This window comes from Carcharhinus amblyrhynchos, chromosome 35, assembly GCF_965287045.1.
Source record: "Carcharhinus amblyrhynchos chromosome 35, sCarAmb.v2.hapA, whole genome shotgun sequence".
NCBI lineage: Eukaryota > Metazoa > Chordata > Chondrichthyes > Carcharhiniformes > Carcharhinidae > Carcharhinus > Carcharhinus amblyrhynchos.
The window spans coordinates 9,364,330-9,386,991 of record NC_137358.1 but is presented as its reverse complement, the minus strand read 5'-3'; the positions used below and the strand labels follow the sequence as shown (position 1 = coordinate 9,386,991).

Below are 22,662 nucleotides of genomic sequence, written 5' to 3'. Positions count from 1 at the left end.
AGGGAGCGCCGTCCTGAGGGAGCGCCGCACTGAGGGAATGCTGCACTGAGGGAGCGCCGCACTGAGGGAGCACCACACTAGGGAGTGCCGCACTGGGGGAACGCTGCACTGGGGGAGCGCCGCAGTGAGGCAGTACTGTACTGTGGGAGTGCCACGCTAAGAGAATACCACACTGAGAGAATACCACACTGAGAGAATACCACACTGAGAGAATACCACATTGAGAGGGTGTCACACTGAGGGAGCGCTGCGCTGGGGGATTGTCTCACTGAGGGAGTGCCATACTGAGAGAATGCCACACTGAGAGAATACCACACTGAGAGAATGCCACACTGAGAGAATACCGCACTGACAGAGTGTCGCACTGAGGGAAAGCTGCACTGGGGGACTGTCTCACTGAGGGAGTGCCGCACTGGGGGAGTGCTGCACTGTCAGAGGTGCAGACTGATGTTAAATTAAGGTCCTGTCTGAACTGATAACCCAGCATGTGTTCACTGTAATTTATCAATCAGATCTGCCCAAAGCTGATTAAATCTCAATTGATCTGAACCTTGTTTGGAGGACAATGCTGTATTCAGAATAGCTGCTGCCTTTCATCAAGTGAATCAACAGCTAGATACAAGCAGTTTCTGGGTGCTCTGATGAGCTCTGAATCGGTGCAAGAAATTCTTTATTGTGTCTGCTGATGTTCTGAGCATTTTGCATCCAACCAAACAGGTGTAACTCTGCAAGGAATAACTCACCTCCTGACTCCCTCAAGCCTGTCCACCATCTACAAGGCACAAGTCAGGAGTGTGATGGGATACTCCCCACTTTCCTGGATGGGGGCAGCTCCAACAACACTCAAGAAACTCAACACCGTCCAGGATCAAGCAGCCCCGCTCGATTGGCACCACATCCACAAACACCCACCCCCTCCACCCCCGACGCTCAGTAGCAGCAGTGTGTACCATCTACAAGATACACTGCAGCAATTCACAAAAGATCCTTAGACAGCACCTTCCAAACCCACAATCACTTCCATCTAGAAGGACAAGGGCAGCAGATACATGGGGAACACCCACCACCTGCAAGTTCCCCTCTAAGCCACTCACCATCCTGAATTGGAAATATATCACCTTCGCTGCGTCAAAATCCCCCCCCTAACAGCACTGTGGGTGTACCTACAGCTGGATCAGCTGGTGGGGGTATTCACAGACATCTTCAACCTCTCTTTACAGCAATCTGAGCTCCCTATCTGCTTCAAGAAGACAGCCATCATCCCAGTACCTAAGAACAACCAGGCAGTGTGCCTTAGTGACTATCGGCCAGTGGCTCTGACATCCATCATTGTGAAGTGCTTCGAAAGGTTAGTCATGGCACGAATCAATTCCAGTCTCCCGGACAACCTGGATCCACTACAGTTTACCTACTGCTGCAACAGGTCCACAGCAGGCGCCATCTCCCTGGCCCTGCACTCAACCCTGGAGCATCTAGATAACAAGGACACCGATGTCAGACTCCTATTTATTGACTACAGCTCAGCCTTCAACACCATTATTTCCACGAAACTCATCTCCAAACTCCATGGCCTGGGGCTCGGTTCCTCCCTCTGTGACTGGATCCTGAACTTCCTAACTCACAGACCTCAATCAGTAAGAAAAGGTAACAACACCTCCTCCACAATCATCCTCAACACCAGTGCCCCACAAGGCTGTGTTCTCCACCCTCTACTATACTCCTTATACACCTATGACTGTGCGGCCAAATTCCCCATCAATTCGATTTTCAAGCTTGCTGATGACACCGCTGCAGTGAGTCGGATCTCAAACTAGACAGAGTACAGGAATGAGATAGAGAATCTGGTGAACAGGTGCAGCGACAATAATCTCTCCCTCAATGTCACCAAAACAAAGGAGATTGCCGTCGATTTCAGAAAGCGTAAAGGAGAAAATGCCCCTGTCTTCATCAACGGAGACAAAGTAGAAAGGGTCGAGAGTTTCAGGTTTTTAGCTGTCCAGATCACCAACAACCTGTCCTGGTCCCCCCCATGCCGACACCATAGTTAAGAAAGCCCCACCAATGCCTCTACTTTCTCAGAGGACTAAGGAAATTTGGCATGTCAGCTACAACTCTCACCAACTTTTACAGATGCACCAGAGAAAGCATTCTTTCTGGTTGTATCACAGCTTGGTATGGGCTCCTGCTCTGCCCAAGACTGTGAGAAACTACAAAGGGTTGTGAATGTAGCCCAATCCATCACACAAACCAGCCTCCCATCAACTGACTCTGTCTACACTTCCCACTGCCTCGGCAAAGCAGCCAGCATAATTAAGGACCCCACGCACCCCGGACATTCTCTCTTCCAACTTCTTCCTTTGGGAAAAAGATACAAAAGTCCGAGGTAATATACCAACGGACTCAAGAACAGTTTGATCCCTGCTGACTTTTGAATGGACCTACCTCGCATTGAGTTGATCTTTCTCTGCACCCTAGCTATGACTGTAACCCTACATTCTGCACCCTCTCCTTCTGTTTTCTATGAATAGTATGCTTTGTTTGTATAATGTGCAAGAAACAATACTTCTCACTGTATGTTAATACATGTGACAATAAGAAATCAAATCAAATCAAAGTCAAATCAAACCTACACCTCAGGGGCAGCACCTCATGTTCCTCACCAATGTAGCCTCAAAATAAGGGGAAGCAGATTTAGGGCTGAGTTGAGGAGGAACTTCTTAATACAAAGGGTTGTGAATCTGTGGAATTCCCTGCCCAGTGAAGCAGTTGAGGCTACCTCATTGAATGTTTTTAAGGCAAGGATAGATAGATTTTTGAACAGTAAAGGAATTAAGGGTTATAATGAGCGGGCGGGTAAGTGGAGCTGAGTCCACGAAAAGATCAACCATGATCTTTTTGAATGGCGGGGCAGGCTCGAGGGGCCAGATGGTCTACTCCTGCTCCTACTCAGTTCTGGTCCCCACATTACAGGAAGGATGTGGAGGCTTTGGAGAGGGTGCAGAGGAGGTTTACCAGGATGTTGCCTGGTATGGTGGGGAGGTCCTATGAGGAGAGACTGAGGGATCTAGGGTTGTTTTCGCTGGAAAGAAGGCGGCTAAGAGGGGATCTTATTGAAACATATAAGATGATTAGAGGTTTAGATAGGGTGGACAGTGATAGCCTTTTTCCTCGGATGGAGGAAGCTAGCACGAGGGGCCATAGCTTTAAATTAAGGGGTGGTAGTTATAGGACGGATGTCAGGGGTAGGTTCTTTACCCAGAGGGTGGTGAGGGATTGGAATGCCCTGCCTGCTGCAGTTGTAAATGCGCCTAGTTTGGGGGCGTTTAAGAGATCCGTGGGTAGGTTTATGGGCGAAAAGGGATTGGTTTAGGTTAGTGGGTCATTGTTTTTTAACTGGTCGGCACAACATCGTGGGCCAAAGGGCCTGTTCTGCACTGTAATGTTCTATGTTCTATGTTCTACTTATGTTCACAAGGGGCAATTAGGGATGGGCAATAAATGTTGGGCTGGCCAGTGACGCCCACATCCCTTGTTTATTATTTATTTACTAGTGTGACAAATAGACTTACATTAACACTGCAATGAAGTCACTGTGAAAATCCCCTTGTCGTCACACTCTGGCGCCTGTTTGGGCACACTGAGGGAGAATTTAGCATGGCCAATGCACCCTAACAGGCACGGCATTTGGACAATGAATGAATAAAAGAGAATTGCCAATGTAAACTCTCTGGAAAGTCAGCGAAGCTTCTTGCAGCTCAGACCCTGACCCACTGCATTCAGAGGTGTTGTGCAGGATGCCGACATAACGCCTCCCTACTTGCTAACCTTCTTCACAGAACCCCGCTTACACAACACCCGCCCCCACACTCCCCAAAAGCGGAAAGAGAATCCTGGAGCAGCTGGCGGGGAGGGAATGGGGTGGGGGGTGCAGGGGTGGTGGTGGGGGGAGAGAGGTGGGGGCTAACACTCTCCGCATTCAGAACCGGGCGTACCGCTGACCCTCTGAGCTCTGCCCAACATTCTCCCCGCTCCCCTGATGTACATTGGACCCTCAACTCTTTCCACGCGCATTTGTTAGCGCTGCTGTCTCACAGTGCCAGGGACCCGGGTTCGAATCCCGGCCTTGGGTCACTGTCTGTGTGGAGTTTGCACGTTCTCCCCGTGTCTGCGTGGGTTTCCTCCAGGTGCTCCGGTTTCCTCCCACAGTCCAAAGATGTGCGGGTTAGGTGGATTGGCCGTGCTAAGTTGCCCCTTAGTGTCGGAGGGGTGGTTTAGCAGGAAAGATATGTGGGGTTACGGCGATAGGGCCTGGGTGGGGTTGTGGTTGGTACAGGCTTGATGGGCCGAATGGCCTCATTCTGTACTGTAGGGATTCTACTCCATGATTCTTCATCTGCAGGCTCAGACGGCAGTGGTAGTACATGGTGCATTGCGCCTGGTGCTCACCAGGCAGGATTTTACAGTCCCGCTCGACCTGAGACTGGAAAATCCTGCCTGAAGTCAAAGGGCCTTCCCATTGCCTGCCCCTCACCCTGCTCCGATTCCTGTGGTGAGCGGGAAGGTAGAATTCCGGTGTGCCCGTTTCCCACCTGACATTCCCTGCAACCAACCCTCCCTGCTGAGCTCAGTTGTGCCTGCTATTTGAGGGGGTGTTGAGCATTAGAACATAAGAACTAGGAGCAGGAGTTGGCTCCTCGAGCCTGCTCTGCCATTCAATTAGATCGTGGCTGATCTTTTCATGGACTCAGCTCCACTTACCCGCTTGACTTAAAAACATTCAATGAGGTAGCCTCAACTGGGCAGGGAATTCCACACATTCACAACCCTTTGTGTGAAGAATTCCTTCTCAACTCAGTCCTAAATCTTATTTTGAGGCCATGCCCCCTAGTTCTAGTTTCACCTGCCAGTGGAAACAACCTCCCTGCTTCTATCGTATCTATTTCCTTCATAATCTTTTTAAGATCTCCCCTCATTCTTCTGAATTTCAACGAGTATAGCTCCAGTCTCCTCTCAATCCAACTCTCTCAGTCCGGAATCAACCTAGTGAATCTCCTCTGCAACCCCTCCAGTGCCAGTGTATCCTTTCTCAAGTAAGGAGGCCAAAAGTACTCCAGGTGTGGCCTGGCCTTGGGCTTGGGATCTTACTGTCTCGGGCACAGCCTGAGGGGGGGCAGGACACCTCACCTGGCCCGACCAACGATAGAAGCAGCAGGTCAGCGACAAGAAAAGCTTTACTTACTGTCTTGGCCACCCTCCATTCTTTGCAAAGTTGTTCAGTTTGCAGTTCCGTGCCAATGTGCGATAACCGGGCAGCAATGGTGACTGGGCCAAGTGTGACACCGTTCCCGAGAGAGAGAGAGAGAGAGAGAATGTCCCCTTCATGTGCTGCAAGGTTTGACTTGCACTGGTCCTCAAACACTCCGTTCACATCTACTTCCTCTTGAGGCTGTTAAAGCTCAGGCCTATTTCTCAACGATTACCATAAACCTCTGAACTGAGCTAAATGCAGATTGCCATAGCGTCAGCCACTGAAGAGGGAACTGTGCAAACAGAAAAGAGAACCACGGATGTGTTAAAAAAGTGCCTGGGCTGAATTTAATTGAAAGTGCAGAGCGGTTTTACCAGGCCAGCTAAAATGGGCTGGAGAAGTTCTCCTTTCTTTTTAAAACAGAATCCAAATTATTCACAGGATGTGGTTCCCATAATTTGCCCTTGAACTGAGTGAGATGGTCATTTAAGACTCACATGCAGACCAAGCAAGAATATAGATGATCTTGAAGGACCCTTACAATAAGGTATGGTTTGAATGAATGTAGCCCAATCCAAACCAGCCTCCCATCCATTGACTCTGTCTACACTTCCCGCTGCCTTGGAAAAGCAGCCAGTATAATCAAGGACCCCACGCACCCCGGACATTCTCTCTCCCACCTTCTTCCGTCGGGAAAAAGATACAAAAGTTTGAGGTCACGTTCCAACCGACTCAAGAACAGCTTCTTCCCTGCTGCTGTCAGACTTTTGAATGGACCCACCTTGCATGAAGTTGATCTTTCTCTACACCCTAGCTATGACTGTAACATTACATTCTGCACTCTCTCCTTTCCTTCTTTATGAACGCTATGCTTTGTCTGCATTGTGTGCAAGCAACAATACTTTTCACTGTATGTTAATACATGTGACAAAAATAAACCAAATCAAATAAACTACTTGTAAATGAAGCCCAATCCATCAGGCAAACCAGCCTCCCATCCATTGACTCCATCTACACTTCCCACTGCCTCAGAAAAGTAGCCAGCGTAATCAAGGACCCCACGCACCCCAGACATTCTCTCTTCCACCTTCTTCCGTTGGGAAAAAGGTACAGAAGTTTGAGGTCATAGACACAAGGGTTCAAATGTAAGAAAACTAGAAATAGGAAAATGAAGAAACTTGAGTTCTGCTGATTTCCCCGTGTCAACACCAACAGGGGTGAAGTGGAAATGGTTGAGAGCTTCGATCATCAACAACCTGTCCTGGCCCCTCCATGCCAATGCTATAGTTAGGAAAGCCCACCAACGCCTCTACTTTCTCAGGAGGCTAAGGAAATTTGCCATGTCCGCTGCGACTCTCACCAACATCTAAAGGTGCATCATAGAACGCATCCTTTCCAGTTGTATCACAGCTTAATATGGCTCCTGCTCTGCCCAAGACCACAAGAAACTACAAAGGATTGTGGTCATAGCCCAGTCCATTATGCAAACCAGCTTCCCATCCATTGACTCTGTCTCCACTTCAGAAAAGCAGCCAGCATAACTAAGGACCCCACGCACCCCAGACATCTCCCTTCCACATTCTTCCATTGGGAAAAAGATACAAAAGTCTGAGGTCACGTACCAACCAACTCAAGAACAGCTTCTTCCCTGCTGCCATCAGACTTTTGAATGGATCTACCACATATTAAGCTGATCTTTCTCTACACCCTAGCTATGACTGTAATACTATTCTGCACTCTCTCCTTTCTTTCTCCCCTATGTACTCTATGAATGGTATGCTTTGTCTGTAAAGTGTGCGAGAAACAATACTTTTCACTACATCCCAATACATGTGACAGGAACAAATCAAGTCAAATAATGAACCAGACGGGGTTCTGGTCATAATTAGATTTTCAATTCTCTTTTTCGGGAATTCAAATTTCGCCATCTGCTGTTAGTGGGATTTGAGCCCATTTTCCCCAGAGAATGATGGGTCCCTGGGTTACTAACACGGAAACAATCCCACTATGCCAGTGCCTCCCCTGGCAGCAAAGCGGATCGTGGGGAGATCTGATCGCGATCTACAAGATTAACACAGATTTCATTAAGGTCGGTAAGGAACGGCTGATCCAAACTGGGTCAGAATTTGTTGAATTTGGTGTTGAGTCTGGGAGGCTGTAGAGCGCCCAGTCGAAACAGGAAATAGTTCTAAGTATCCACAGCATAGAATCATAGACTTCCTACAGTGTAGAAGAGGCCATTTGGCCCATCAAGCTTGCACCAACTCTTCAACAGCGTATCTTACCCAGGCCTTTTCCCCTTTCCTATCCCCATAACACACACACGTTTACCATGGTCAATCCACCTACCCTGTCCATCTTTGGACATTGTAGGTTAGGTGGATTGGCCATGCTAAATTGCCCCTTAGTGTCCAAAGATGTGCTGGATAGGTGGATTGGCCATGCTAAATTGCCCCTTAGTGTCCCAAGATGTGCAGGTTACATGGATTGGCCATGCTAAATTGCCCCTTAGTGTCCAAAGACATGCAGGTTAGGTGGATTGGCCATGCTAAATTGCCCCTTAGTGTCCCAAGATGTGCAGGTTAGGTGGATTGGCCATGCTGAATTGCACCTTAGTGTCCAAAGACATGCAGGTTAGGTGGATTGGCCATGCTAAATTGCCCCTTAGTGTCCCAAGATGTGCAGGTTAGGTGGATTGGCCATGCTGAATTGCCCCTTAGTGACCCAAGATGTGCTGGTTAGGTGGATTGGGATAGGGTGTGAGTATGATGCTCTATCAGAGAGATGGTGCAGACTCGATGGGCCAAGTGTCCTCCTCTGCACTGTAGGGATTCTATGATACTATGAACTGCGATCCCAGCACTTAGTCTCAGGCCCCGCATCGCAGTACCTCTACCGGCCACTGTAGCGCTGTGCCTGGAAGGTCTGGACCTGACTGGCCAACAGATCTCCAAGGAGGGGCTTCCATCCAAGGACTCCCGCCTTCTGCCAATCGATGTTGTGTGAAATGGAGGTGGGCTTGTCGGAGTTGGCGGGGTTTGTGTTCCCCGCTGTGTCGCCAGACGATATCCTTCGAGTGCACTCCATCCTGAAAATTCTGGCCAAAGTTTTTTTTATCACTCGGGGTTAAATTAGTCCTTTTCACTGCCTGACAGAAGTCTACATTATGAGTGACGTGGACAGTGTGGATAGTCAGAAGCCTTTTCCCAGGTGGAAGAGTCAATTACTGGGGGGGAGGGGGGGCACAGGTTTAAGGGTGAGGGGCAAAATTTAAAGGAGATGTACGAGGCAAGTTTTTTTACCCAGTGGGTGGTGGGTGCCTGGAACTTGCTGCTGGGGGAGGGAGTGGAAGCAGATACAATGGTGAGTTTTGTCTGGCCAAATACATGAACAGGATGGGAATAGAGGGATATGGTGCCCGGAAGGGTAGGGGGTATTAGATTGGTGCAGGCTTGGAGGGGTGAAGGGCCTGTTCCATTGAATTTTCCATACTGCGAAAGGAGGCCATTCAGCCCATTGAGTCTGCACTGACCACAATCCCATCCAGGCCCTATCCCCATAACCCTACCTATTCACCTTATTAACTCCCTAACACCAAGGAACAATTTAGCACGGCCAATCAAGCTAACCTGCACATCTTTGGACTGTGGGAGGAAACCGGAGCACCTGGAGGAAACCCACGCAGACACGGGGAGAATGTGCAAACTCCACACAGACAGTGACCCAAGCCAGGAATCGAACCCGGGTTGCTGGAGCTATGAGGCAGCAGTGCTAACCATTGAGGCACCGTGCCGCCATGTTCCTGCGCTGTTATTTTCTTTGATCTTTATTATAAATAGATGAAGTAACTGGAAGATTATAATGGGTAACAAAAGATTAAACAGAACCTTCCAAGTACAGATTCTCCATTGCATCTTAAACTCTTGGTAATCTTTACTTCTCATCTAAGATCCTTACGCCCACACATTGTACCATCAGGCAATGGGGAAACCCCAATTTAACTAATTATTCAAAGCCAGGCCCAATTAACCTAATTAATCTGCTGCGTTTGCATCTCCAACAATAGATCTTATCTTTATTCTTTCAAGGGATGCGGACGACGCTGGCTGGGGCCAATATTTAAACCCATCCCTGATCACCCCTTGGGAAAATGGTGTCGAACTGCCACTTTGAACCCCTGCTGTCCCCGAGGTGTAGGCGGACTCACAGTGCTGTTACGGATGGAGTTTGACCCAGCGACAGTGAAGGAGCGACTGATAATGCTGGTTAGGGTGCATTGGCCGTGCTAAACTCTCCCTCGGTGCACCCGAACAGGCGCCGGAGCGTGGCAATGACTAGGGGATTTTCACAGTAACTTCATGGCAGTGTTAATGTAAGCCTACCTGTGACAGGGTGGTGTGTGGCTTGGGGGGGGAACTTGCAGGTGCTTCCCGTATGTCTGCTAAACTTGCTCATCAAGCTGGTAAAAGTCACTGGCTACAGTATAAAATAATGAAGTACATCTACAGTATCCGTCTCCTTACTAAAGGAAGGATGTAAATATATTAGAAACAGTTCTCAGAAGGCTTGCTAGACTAATACGAGGAACAGATGAGTTGTCTAATGAGGTAATCACAGAAAGCACCCTTTCTGGTTCTATCACAGATTGGTATGGGCTCCTGCTCTGCCCCAGGCTGCAAGAAACTACAAAGGGTCGTGAACAAAGCCCATCCATCGCGCAAACCAGCCTCCCATCCATTGACTCTGTCCACACTTCCCGCTGCCTCGGGAAAAGCAGCCGGCATAATCAAGCACGCTGGACATCCTCGGGAAAAAGATACAAAAGTCTGAGGTCACGTACCAATCAACTCAAGAACAGCTCCTTCCCTGCTGCTGTCAGGTATTTGAATGGACCTACCATATACGAAGCTGATCTTTCTCCACACCCTAGCTATGACTGTAACACCATATTCTGCACCCTCTCAAAGATCAAAGAAAATCACAGCACAGGAAGAGGCCCTTCGGCCCTCAAAGCCTGCGCCGACCATGCTGCCTGGCTTAACTAAAATCTCCTACCCTTCCGGTGACCATATCCCTCTATCCCCATCTCATTCACGCACTTGTCAAGATGTCCCTTAAAAGTCACTACCGCATCTGCTTCCACTACCTCCCCTAGCAATGAGTTCCAGGTACCCACCTCTCCTTTCCTCCCCCCCCAATGTACTCTATGAAGAGTATGCTTTGTCTGCGTACGTGTAAGAAACAATACTTTTCACCGTATCCCAATACATGTGACAATAATAAATCAAATCAAGAAAGGACAGGTTAGGTTTGTATCTGCTGGAGTTTAGAAGAGTAAGCGGTTACTTGATCAAAATCTTTAAGATCCCAAGGGATATTGACAGGGTGGGTGTGGAAAGAATGTTTCCTCTTATAGAGTCAAAGAATCATAGAGGTTTACAGCATGAAAACAGGCCCTTCGGCCCAACTCGTCCATGCCGACCCTTTACTAACCCCCAATCTAATCCCAATTGCCCGCATTTGGCCCATATCCCACTATACCCACCTTACCCATGTTATTGTCTAAACACTTTTTAAAAGACAAAATTGTACCCGCCTCTACTACTACCTCTGGCAGCTTGTTCCAGGAACTCACCACCCTCTGTGTGAAAAAGTTGCCCCTCTGGACACTTTTGCATCTCTCTCCTTAAACCTATACCTTCTAGTTTTAGTATCCCTTATCTTTGGGTAAAGATGTTGACTATCTAGCTGATCTGTGCCCCTCATTATTTTATAGACCTCTATAAGGTCACCCCTCAACCTCCTACGCTCCAGAGAAAAAAGCCCCAGTCTATCCAGTCTCTCCTTACAACTCAATCCATCAAGCCCCGGGAGCATCCTAGTAAATCTTTTCTGCACTCTTTCTAGTTTAATAATATCTTTTCTATAATAGGGTGACCAGAACTGCACACAGTTGAAGAATCTAGAACTAGGGGCTACTGTTTAAAAATAAGGGGTCCTTTACTTGAGAAAGGTTATACAGGCACTGGAGAGGGTGCAGAGGAGATTCACTAGGTTGATTCTGGAGTTGAGAGAGTTGGCTTGTGAGGAGAGGTTGAGGCTATACTCATTGGAATCTGGAAGAACAAGGGGAGATCTTATAGAAACATAAAGGACTATGAAGGGGATAGACAAGATAGAAGCAAGGAAGTTGTTTCCACTGGCGGGTGAAACCAGAACTAGGGGGCATGGCCTCAAAATAAGGGGGAGCAGATTTGGCACTGAGTTGAGGAGGAACCTCTTCACAAAGGGTTGTGAATGTGTGGAATTCCCTGCCCAGTGAAGCAGTCGAGGCTACCTCATTGAATGTTTTTAAGGCAAGGATAGATAAATTTTTGAACAGTAAAGGAATTAAGGGTTATGGTGAGCGGGTGGGTAAGTGGAGCTGAGTCTGCAAAAAGATCAGCCATGATCTTACTGAGTGGCAGAGCAGGCTCGAGGGGCCAGATGGCCTACTCCTGCTCCTAGTTCTTATGTTCTTACGAGGAGAATTTTTGTTCTCTCAGAGGGTGGTGAGTCTCTGGAACTCTCTCCCTGTAAAGGCAGTGGAGGCAGAGTCTTTGAATATTTTTAAGGCAGAGGTAGGTAGATTCTTGATTAACAAGGGGAGGGTGAAAGGTTATCGGGGTGGAGTTGGCAGGAATGTGGGGTTGAGTTTACAATCAGATCAGCCATGATCTCATTGAATGGCGGAGCAGGCTTGAGGAGCCGAGTGGCCTACTCCTGAACCCAGCTCGGATGTCTGTATGCAACAGCAGTACGCAAATGCAAATCATTTCTTTCCTCCGTAATGCTGTGCGAACTACATTTTAAAATATGATTCAGCCGTGACTCAGTGATAGCCTTCTCACCTCTGAGTTGAAAGATTGTGGTTTCAAACCTCATTCCAGGCACTTCAGTAAGTGGCACAGCGCCAGAGACCTGGGTTCGATTCCCAGCTTGGGTCACTATCTGCGCAGAGTCTGCACATTCTCCCCGTGTCTGCGTGGGTTTCCTTGGGGCACTCTGGTTTCCAGTCACAGCCCAAAAGATGTGCATGTTAAGTGCATTGGCCATGCTAAATTGCCCCTTAGTGCCCAAAGATGTGCAGGTTAGGTGGATTGGCCATGCTAAATTGCCCCTTAGTGTCCAAGGATGTGCAGGTTAGGTGGATTGGCCATGCTAAATTGCTCTTTAGTGTCCAAAGCTCTACACTCTCTTAGTGTACTTGAATAAGTGCTGGAGTGTGGCGACTAGGGGATTTTCACAGTAACTTCATTGTAATGCTAATATGAGCCTGCTTGTGAGTAATAAATAAGCTTTACTTTTTAATCACCACACTCCAACGCCTATTCAGGTACACTGAGGGAGAATTTAGCACAGCCAATGCACCCAAACAGCACGCCTTTTGGACTGTGGGAGGAAACCGGGGCACCCGGAAGGAGACCCACACAGACATGGGGAGAATGTGCAAACTCCACATGGACAGTGACCCCCAAGCCACAAACTGAACCCAGGTACCGTTCTAAGCACTGTGCCACCATGCTGCCCAAAGAGACAGAGCCAATACAGACTCGATCCAAAAGGTTGTACAGGATTCAACACAACTGAACTAACAAAACATATAATTAATTCCAATATGTGCGGATTCTTATCTGTGATATGAAGTTGACAAGTACAAGCAGTCGGAATAATATCTGTAACGCTCACAAAACAATCTGCAGCTGTGACCGTGAGAGCTGGCTTATGAAAAGGACCACTTCTGTTAACATTGCGTTTTCAAATAAGGAAGCCAATTTTCTGGGCTGGACCCAGAACTCCAAGCTGAGTTTTAAACTGTGGCCAAGTGAGCGTAGGTTAGCTTTAAAGCAGAACATTGGGCAGAAATACCTTAGGATGAAGCATAGAGGATCCCACAGGCCCCGTCTATCCACGCGAGCAACTTTGGGCCACGCTCACCCTTCAGTGGCATCTGAAAAAGACCGGTGAAAAGACCATTTATGTCGATGCGGCCTGTGGGATCTTGCTGTGCACAAAATGGCCGCCCTGTCCGCTGCATCACCGGAGTGGCTGCACTTGGAAATTATTTCATTGGCTGTGAGCAGCTTCGAAACACCCTGAAGGTGCTATATAAATGAAATGTGTTTTTTGTTTAATTTCCTTCTGAGGGAGAAAGAACGTTTTTGCTTCCGGGCTCCCTGAGGGGCCATCAGCGGGAACTCAGGTGGGCGGGGGTCACTTTGAGCCAGCCCACCCCGTTCTTGCTGCTGACACCTGTCCTCCCACAGCCCCCACACACCATCACTCATTTCTGTCTGCGTTCCCCCCCCCACTCTTCGGTTCTGGGCCTGAGGGGGGGGGGGGTGCAGTACTGACAATAGCCACATCCCTCCCGATGGTGCTGCTGAGCAAAGAGGAGCTGCTGGCCTCTGATTGGGCCCACTCCACCTCCCCGCCAGCCCAACACACCCTCTTCCCCCCCATTTAATCGCCCCCCAACTCTCCGTCATTCCCAAATACAAGACCACTCCCTTCAATGAGATTGCTTCTCATTCTTCTAAACTCCAAGGAATGTCTGCCTATTCTGCTCCAGCAATCTTTATTGGACAACCTCTCATCCAAGGAATCAAGTTGTGACCCTTCATTGCACCAGGCACCCGGGTCCAGCTTTAGTGACTGTGCGGAGTCTGCATGTTCTCCCTGTTTCTATGTGGGTTTCCTCCCAACTCCAAAGACGTGTAGGTTAGGTGGATTGGCCATGCTTAATTGCCCCTTAGTGTCCAAAGAGAAGTTGACATCTGGCATGAGGCTTCCTCCCCCCCCTGCCCTCAACCCCCTGCCCTCCTGCCCCGCCTCACCACATCACCCCAACCTCCCTCCCTCCACCCCTGCCCTCTGCCCTTTACAGAGATTTCAGTCAACGGATGACAGGGGAGACAGCCAGAAGCCCCACCAGCTCAGGGTTAGAGGACCCTGAATCAGGCACTGAAATGTGTGCATTTATTCGAAGAATTACGGTAGCCCGAACCTGACTGAAGGAAAGGGGAAGTTGACATGATTTCAGGAACCGAGTGAGAAAGAAAACCGGTCCAAATGATTTTCTCTCTGCAACTGAAACGGTTTGATGCAACCTGAGATTTTCCCAAGGTCCCCCTTCCCTTCGGCAGGGAATTATTTCTTTTCTTTATCCTTTGACGGGATGTTGGCACCTGCACATCTTTGGACACTCGGAGGGGGGGGTGGTTTCCTCCGGGTGCTCCAGTTTCCTACCACACTCCGAAGATATGCAGGTTTGTGCATTAGCCGTGCTACATTGCCCCTTAGTGTCCTGGGATGCTTCGTTTAGAGGGATTCACGGGGCAAATTTGTGGGGTTACTGGGATAGAACCTGGGTGGGATTGTGCAGCCTTGATGGGCCGAATGGCCTCTTTCTGCACTGTAGGGATTCCATGATTCTATGAGCTGTATCTAATTTCCTGTGGCAAATCACACAACGTTTTGGCCTCAACTACTTTCTGTGGGAGCGAATTCCACACATTCACCACCCTCTGGGTGAAGAGATTTCTCCTCACCTCAATTCTAAAAGGTTTACCCCCCCTTATCCTCAAACTCTGACCCCTAGTTCTGGACACCACCCCCACCATCGGGAACATTCTTTCTGAATCTACCCTCTCTAACCCTGTTAGAATTTAGTAAGTTTCTCTGAGGTCCCCTCTCACTCTTCTGAACTCCAGTGAACATAATCCTGACCGAGTCAATCTTTCTTCAGCCCTGCCATCCAAGGACTCAAACTGGCGAACCTCCGCTGCGCTCACTTGACAGCAAGAATGTTTCAGACTTTAGCGTACAAGTACACAGGTCCCCAAAGGCAGCAGACAAGGTTATAAAGGAGGCATATGGAATGCGCGCCTTTATTGGCAGAGATGTAGAATACAGAAGTAAGGATATAATGTTGGCATTGTATGAAACATCGATGAGGCCACAAATGGAGTCGTGTATGCAGTTCTGGTCACCATGTTACAGGAAGGACGTAATGGCTCTGGAGAGAGTGCAGAGGAGGTTTACAAAAATGTTGCCAAGGGCAGGAAAAGTGTAGCTGTGAGGAGAGATTGTGGATAGGTTGGGATTATTTCCCTCGGAACAACGGAGGCTGAGGGGTGACTTGATAGAGATGTACAAAATTATGAGGGGCAGAGACAGAGTGGACAGAATAAAATTGACGGAGAATTCTAGGGAGGTTACAGCACAGAATGAGGCCATTCGTCCCATCTTTTCCATGCCAGCCTGGGTGCCCTTTCTAATCCCTGCACCGGGTCCACAGCCCTGTAGCCGACAGCATTTAGGCTGCAGATCCAGATACCTTTGAAAAAAGAGTTTTGGGTCTCTGCCTCTACCTTCCGCCCTCAGGTAAGGAGACCAAATCTACACACAGTATTCCAGGTGTGGCCTCACCAAGGCCCTGTAGAATTGCAGCAAGACATCCCTCCCCCTGTACTTCAATCTTCTCACTAAGAAGACTAACGTGCCATTCTAACAGGCAAATGTTAGGGTGACACAGTGGTTAGCACTGCTGCCTCACAGCGCCAGGGATCCGGGTTCAACTCCCAGCTTGGGTCACTGTCTGCGTAGAGTTTGCACATTCTCCCCGTGTCTGCTTGAGTTTCCACCGGGTTCTCCAGTTCCCTCCCACAGTCCAAATGATGTGGGGGTTAGGGACATTGGCCATGCTAAGTTGCCCCTTAGTGTCAGGAGGACTCGGTAGGGTAAATCGGGTTATGGGGAAAGAGCTTGGGTGGGACTGTGTTGGATGCAGATTCAATGGGCCGAATGGCCTCCTTGTGCACTCTGTGATTTGCCTTCTTTGCCCCCGGCTGCACCTGCATTCTTACCTTCAGCGACTGATGTACAAAGGCATTCCCTTCCCCCAGTCTAATGTCATTCAAATAATAACCAACCTTCCTAACCTCACACTTATCCACATCGTGCTGCGGCAGCTAATCATCTATCCACTTACCCAACTTGTCCAGATCGCACTGAAGCATCTCTACAGCCTCCTCACAGCTCACATCTGCAAATTGGATGACATTACGTTTAGGGCAGAGTTTGCCCACCCCTCCCGCCATGGGAATCGTAGCGGGTGGGGGGCATGGGCGATGCAAAGGTCTGTTGCCCTCCGGTGAGATTGTCCAATCTTGGGCGAGCGCAGCCAGAAAATCTCGACCTTCGTATCTTCGGGCCAATCCACATCCAACAATCTGCTGTGAAAACTCTGCTCACATTTTGGCAGATCTGACAAATTCAACTGCTACAGCTGAGATGGTCCATAGCATTCTAGAACAATCCATCCTAAAAAAAATGTCAACTCACCCTATCTCCCAATGCAAAAGGACAGATCCTACCAAAAACTCAAGGTTCCAGATTTGTATCTTGGCCACAAACTAATCATTTCTCCCTTGGGCCAAACTTTATCTGTGTACAAGGTTTCATCAAAATCTGTCTAGTAGTTTTCGAGATGATCTTATCAGCCATTCATGCTACGCTCTTGCTGCAGCGATGACGGAGAATTTGGCACCCAGGCAAATCTCCGTTCACCGCGGCGGGATGGGAAAATCTCACCGGCGTGAATGGTGGTAAGATTCCAACTGTAACATTTACAGACAAATAGACTCACAGGGGCGAAAGACCTTCAGTGGTGGAGGTAAAAAGAGCAGCACTCTTTAGGGTGGGATTTTCCAGCCCTTTCCGCTGGCAGGATTTTCCAGTCCTGCTGACGTCAACGCCACCCCCTCCCTACCACCCAACCTCCCCCCACCCGTGGTGGGTTCCCTAACAGCAGAAGGGGTGTGTCAGACAAAATGCCGTACGCATTGGCAGGATTGGAAGACCCACCACCGTAAAATGCACCCCAGCGGAACTGGAAAATCTCACTCTTGGTATTGATGTTCCACACTCAGAGCTGTGGAAAATCAACTCATATAGAAACAGGCAATGATAATGAGAATAAAGTTGACAAGAAATTGTGTCAGAGACATGAAGCAGGAAGTAAGATTCTGCAGACAAGAAATAGATGAAATCATGATATATTTAAATATGTTTCTAAAACCATGGTTACATCAGCTGGAAGATATGCAAAATACTCTCTCAGAGAAACACTTTTTTTCACTCATTTATGGTTCGCTATTGTCAAGTCGTTAACACTGCTGCCTCACAGTGCCAGGGACCAGGGTTCAATTCGAGCCTTGGGTCACTGTCTGTGTGGAGTTGCACATTTTCCCCATGTCGGCATGGGTTTCCTCCGGGTGCTCCAGTTTCCTCCCACAGTCCAAAGGTGTGTGGGTTAAGTGGATTGGCCATGCTAAATTGTCCCTTACTGTCCAACGATGTACAGGTTAAGTAGATTGGCCATGCAAAATTGCCTCTTAGTGTCCAACAGTGTGTAGGTTTGATGGATTGGCCATGCTAAATTGCCCCTTAATGTCCAAAGATGAGTAGTTTAGGTAGAATGACCATGCTAAATTGTCCCTTAGTGTCCAATAATGTGTAGGTTAGGTGGTTGACCATGCTAAATTGTCCCTTACTGTCCAACAATGGGTAGGTTAGTTGGATTGGCTGTGCTAAATTGTCCCTTAGTGTCCAAAGATGTGCAGGTTAGGTGGATTGGCTGTGCTAAATTGCCTCTTAGTGTCCAACAATGCGTAGGTTAGATGGATTGGCCATGCTAAATTGCCCCTTAGTGTCCAAAAATGTTAGTTTAGGTGGATTGGCCATGCCAAATTGCCCCTTAGTGTCCAAAGATGTGTAGGTTAGGTGGATTGGCCATGCTAAAATGCTCCTTGGAGTCCCAAAGATGTGTCGGTTAGGGTGGATTAGCCATGTTAAATTGCCCCTTAGAATCCCAAAGATGTGTAGGTTCGATGGATTAGCCATTGAGAATGTTAGGGGTTGTGGGGCTGGGTGTCAGGGAGAGGAGACCTGGGTAAGTTACTCTGTCAGTGAGTCAATACAGACCCGATGGGCTGAATGGCCTCTTCTGCGCTGTGGGGTGGTTCTATGATCACTCCTCCTAAACACTCTAACATAATTGGGAGTTCCAATTGGTATTGGGTGGTGGGAGTGAATACAAAAAGGTCTAACGTGAGCCATTAAAATTTGTTGGTGTGATGTGTTGGCCAAGGGCAGGTTATTTCATCTGAATGGGCAAAGGGTCCCTCTTGGGCCCTTCACTTATTCTGCCTGCGTATTTAATAGTGACAACACCATAACAGGGGATGTGGAGGGTGTCATTGCATTCAATCAATATTTGCTACCCATCCCTAATTTTCCTTGAACTGAGCGACTCGGCACAAAATTTCAGACAGCAGTTGAGAGTCAACCACATTGCTGTGGCTCTTGAGTCACACGTAGGCCAGACCAGATAAGGACCGTAGATTTCCTTCCCTAAAGGACGTTAATGAGCCAGATGGGGTTTTCCCACAAACAATTAATGGTCATCATTATTGATAATAGCTTTTCAATTCCACCTTGCTCATTGAGGCCCTTCGGCCCATCGAGTCTGCACCGACAACCATCCCACCCAGGCCCTATCCCTGTAACCCCACATATTTATCCTGCCAATTCCCCGACACTAAGGGGCAATTTAGCATGGCTAATCCACACTAACCTACACATCATGGCAAATCCACCCTAACCTGCACATCTTTGGACATTTAGCATGGCTAATCCACCCCAGCCTGCGCATCTTTGGACACTAAGGGGCAATTTAGCATGGCCAATCCACCTAACCTGCACATCTTTGGACACTAAGGGGCAATTTAGCACAGCCAATCCACCTAACCTGCACATCTTTGGACACTAAGGGACAATTTAGCATGGCCAATCCACCTAACCTGCACATCTTTGGACACTAAGGGACAATTTAGCACGGCCAATCCACCTAACCTGCACATCTTTGGACACTAAGGGACAATTTAGCATGGCCAATCCACCTAACCTGCACATCTTTGGACACTAAGGGACAATTTAGCATGGCCAATCCACCTAACCCGCACATCTTTGGACACTAAGGGGCAATTTAGCATGGCTAATCCACCTAACCTGCATATCTTTGGATACTAAGGGGCAATTTAGCATGACCAATACACCTAATCTACACACTTTTGGACACAAAGGGGAAATTTAACGTGGCCAATGCACCTAACCAACATGTCTTTCAGACTGTGGGAGGAAACAGGAGCACCTGGAGGAAACCCATACAGACACGGGGGACAACGCACAGATTCCGCACAGACAGTCACCCAAGACCAGGAACTGAACCTGGGTCCCTGGCGCTGTCAGGTAGCAGTGCTAACCACCGTGTCACTGTGCCGCCCACAGTTGTGGGATTGCCTACAGTGGATTCCCCCGGGAGTGAGATGTGAAGGGGTTACTGTGCCAGAAAGTCAGCAGTGGGGGAGATTTTTAGTCAGAAGATGACAGTGACAGCGCACTTCCCCCCCCCCCCCCCCCAGCTCCATTTCAAGAGTATAGCTCATCCTCTCTGACCTCATTAACCACACGTCTGACAACTTTGCAAAATTATTGGACGCAGCTGCAAGGCAGGCCTCAAAGTCAAGTTCTATTTTCAAGGTTTTTTTGTTAAGAGGAAATGGCACCTCATCTTCAATATTCTTGCTCAAGCACTTCTCAAAGTCTTGATTCTGGTGTCTGGAATTCCTCCAATTTCAACTTTAGGATTCTCCTGTGCCGTAGGCTTAGGAAATTTGTCAGAATCGTGGCTTATAGGTGCAACAGGATTTGATAGAATTCCCACAGTGCAGAAGGTTTGGTCCATTGAGTCTACACCAACTGTTTGACAGAGTATCTTACCCAGGCTACCCAGGGCTCGCCCCTCCTTCCTCCTCCCTCCCCCGCTTCACTGCGCCACCCTGGGCACTATGTGAATGCATCACTTGATGTCGCTATACACCCTTCAGTTTGATGAGCACAGACAGATCCCAATGGTTAGAATCATTGGAACCCTACAGCGCACAATGGGCAGCACGATGGCACAGTGGTTAGCACTGCTGCCTCACAGCGCCAGAGACCTGGATTTGATTCCTGGCTTGGGTCACTGTCTGTGCAGAGTCTGCACGTTCTCCCCGTGTCTGCGTGGGTTTCCTCCAGGTACTCTGGTTGCCTTCCATAGTCCAAAGGTGTGTAGGTTAGGTGGATTGGCCATGCTAAGTTGTTCCTTAGTGTCAAAGTTATGTAGGTTAGGTGGATTGGCCATGCTAAGTTCTCCCTTAGTGTCCAAAGATGCGCAGGTTAGGTGAATCGGCCATGCTAAATTGCTCCTTAGTGTCCAAAGGTGTGCAGGTTAGGTGGATTGGCCATGCTAAATTGCTCCTTAGTGTCCAAAGGTGTGTAGGTTAGGTGGATTGGCCATGCTAAATTGCCCCTTAGTGTCCAAAGATGTGTAGGTTAGGTGGATCGGCCATGCTAAATTGCCCCTTAGTGTCCCAAGATATGTAAGTTAGGGGGATTAGCCATAGTAAATGTGTGAGGTTATGAGAATAGGGCCTGGTTGTCAGTGAGAGCTTGATGGCCTCCTTCTGCGCTGTAGGGATTTAACACTCCAATTCTTCTTGATACTGCCTGAACTGTATTGGATGAGAAAGTTTGCTTTCAGTGCCACCTACTGCTGGTGCAGTGAATACATGGGCAAATGGTGGCCTGGGTAAAATGCTGCAATTTTGGTGGATAATGCACTCTCCTTTGATTTATTCTAGGGATGTGGCATTCACCAGCAGCGTACTGCCCTTGAGAATGTTGTATTCTGAATCACCTTCAGTCCATGTCGTGAAGGTGCACCCACGGCGCTGTTAGGGAGCTGCAGGATTTTGACCTGGAAATGGTGATGGAACGGTGGATGGTATCCATGACTCAAAGGGGAAACTTGGAGGCGGTGACATTCCCCTGCACTCGGTTCCTTTGCCCTTCCAGGTCAGGGGTTAGGGAGGGACTGTCCGAGAGATCTTAGTGAGTTACTGCCATGCGTCCTATTTTTAACGACCACTGCAATTGTTAACTGCTGTGCAAACCACATTCCAGAGGGAAAGACGGATTACTCATTTCTTTTGTATTCTGAAGAAAGGGATTGATCTAAGCAGTAACACATTTCGGATTTTAATATTAAAAGTGAAAGAGTTATTAACAAGAAGAAAAGAAAACTCAAACACACAAGATTACAGTTACACAGTTAAAAATAATCCTACAAAATTCCTTCCAGAAGATTCCTGACTTGCTCGGACTCACAATAAACACCTTATCAGCAACCCTCCCTTATCGATGTTTAACTATAAAAATTCAGTTATTGTTAATTTATTAGTGTCACAAGTAGTTAATTGTATACTGTATTAATTACTGCACTAATTAATTAATACTTTAATGAAGTTACTGTGGAAACCCCTGAGTCATCACACTCCAATGCCTGTTGGGTACATTGAGAGAGAATTTAGCACGGCCAATGTACCTAACCAGCATGTCTTTCAGACTGTGGGAGGAAACAGGAGCACCCGGAGGAAACCCACGCAGACGCAGGTAGAATGTGCAGAGTCCACACAGACAGTGACCTAAGCTGGGAATACCCCAAGCTGGGATTCAAACCCGGGTACCTGGCGCTGTGAGATAGCAGTGCTGATCACTGTGTCACCAAGTCTCCCGGTTTCTGTGGCTGTACGGGAATGACCCATGCAAATTGTGTCTCTATTTTCCCCATTTGGCTCTTAACACCATCACACAATTAGTAATAAGGAGATCCTTGGAATAATTAACGTAACCGGGGTCTGTAAACAAGCTTGCCTTAATACCCCCACTCAAATTGAGGTTTTAGTGGATGATTCCTCATTTTCAGGTAGAGACACTTTGTGTTGAGTTTTCACTGGTGAAGGAGGTCAAAGGTCAATCAGCAATGACATCACGGTTGAGTTGTCAATCAGAGGAACCTCTCGCCTGACATTCTGATTGGCCCCAAATCCGACCCTGAACTGATTGGATTCCAATTGGACAATGCAACCGTTCAATTAAAACTTGCCACAAACAGGTCCAGTCCGCGAGCGACCGAGGGGCCATCCGTCCCGACTATCTGCCCCTCTACCAGGGCTATATTCGTGGCTGAGTGTCCCTGGAGAGGGTGCATGTCAGATCAGAGGGCACTGTTGGTGCCTTCCATGTCGGCAGGGACTGGGGTGCATTATTGACCCCTTCAATCACATTTTGATTTGATGGTTTAAGTTTTCTTTGTCTCTTGTTTTGGGTGATTTCCCTCCTTTTGGGAGCTGCCCCTTTTAATTCGTCCCTGAGTTAATTAGATTTAGTTCACTTCGTTGGTCAAAAAGATTGGCAGCTGTTCGATTGGT

At 48.2% G+C, this 22,662-nt stretch overlaps 1 protein-coding gene across 1 annotated transcript in view; it reads right to left on the bottom strand.

The window, feature by feature from the left end:
- Positions 1–5,387, bottom strand: part of LOC145361546 (cytohesin-2-like) — a 57,171-nt gene extending 51,784 nt beyond the window's left edge. Inside the window, exon 1 of the mRNA XM_080217371.1 lies at positions 5,240–5,387. Within this exon, the coding sequence (XP_080073497.1) occupies positions 5,240–5,258 (19 nt within the window). The 5' untranslated portion in view covers positions 5,259–5,387. The remainder of the gene's footprint in view (positions 1–5,239) is intronic.
- Between the last annotated feature and the right edge of the window lie 17,275 nt (positions 5,388–22,662).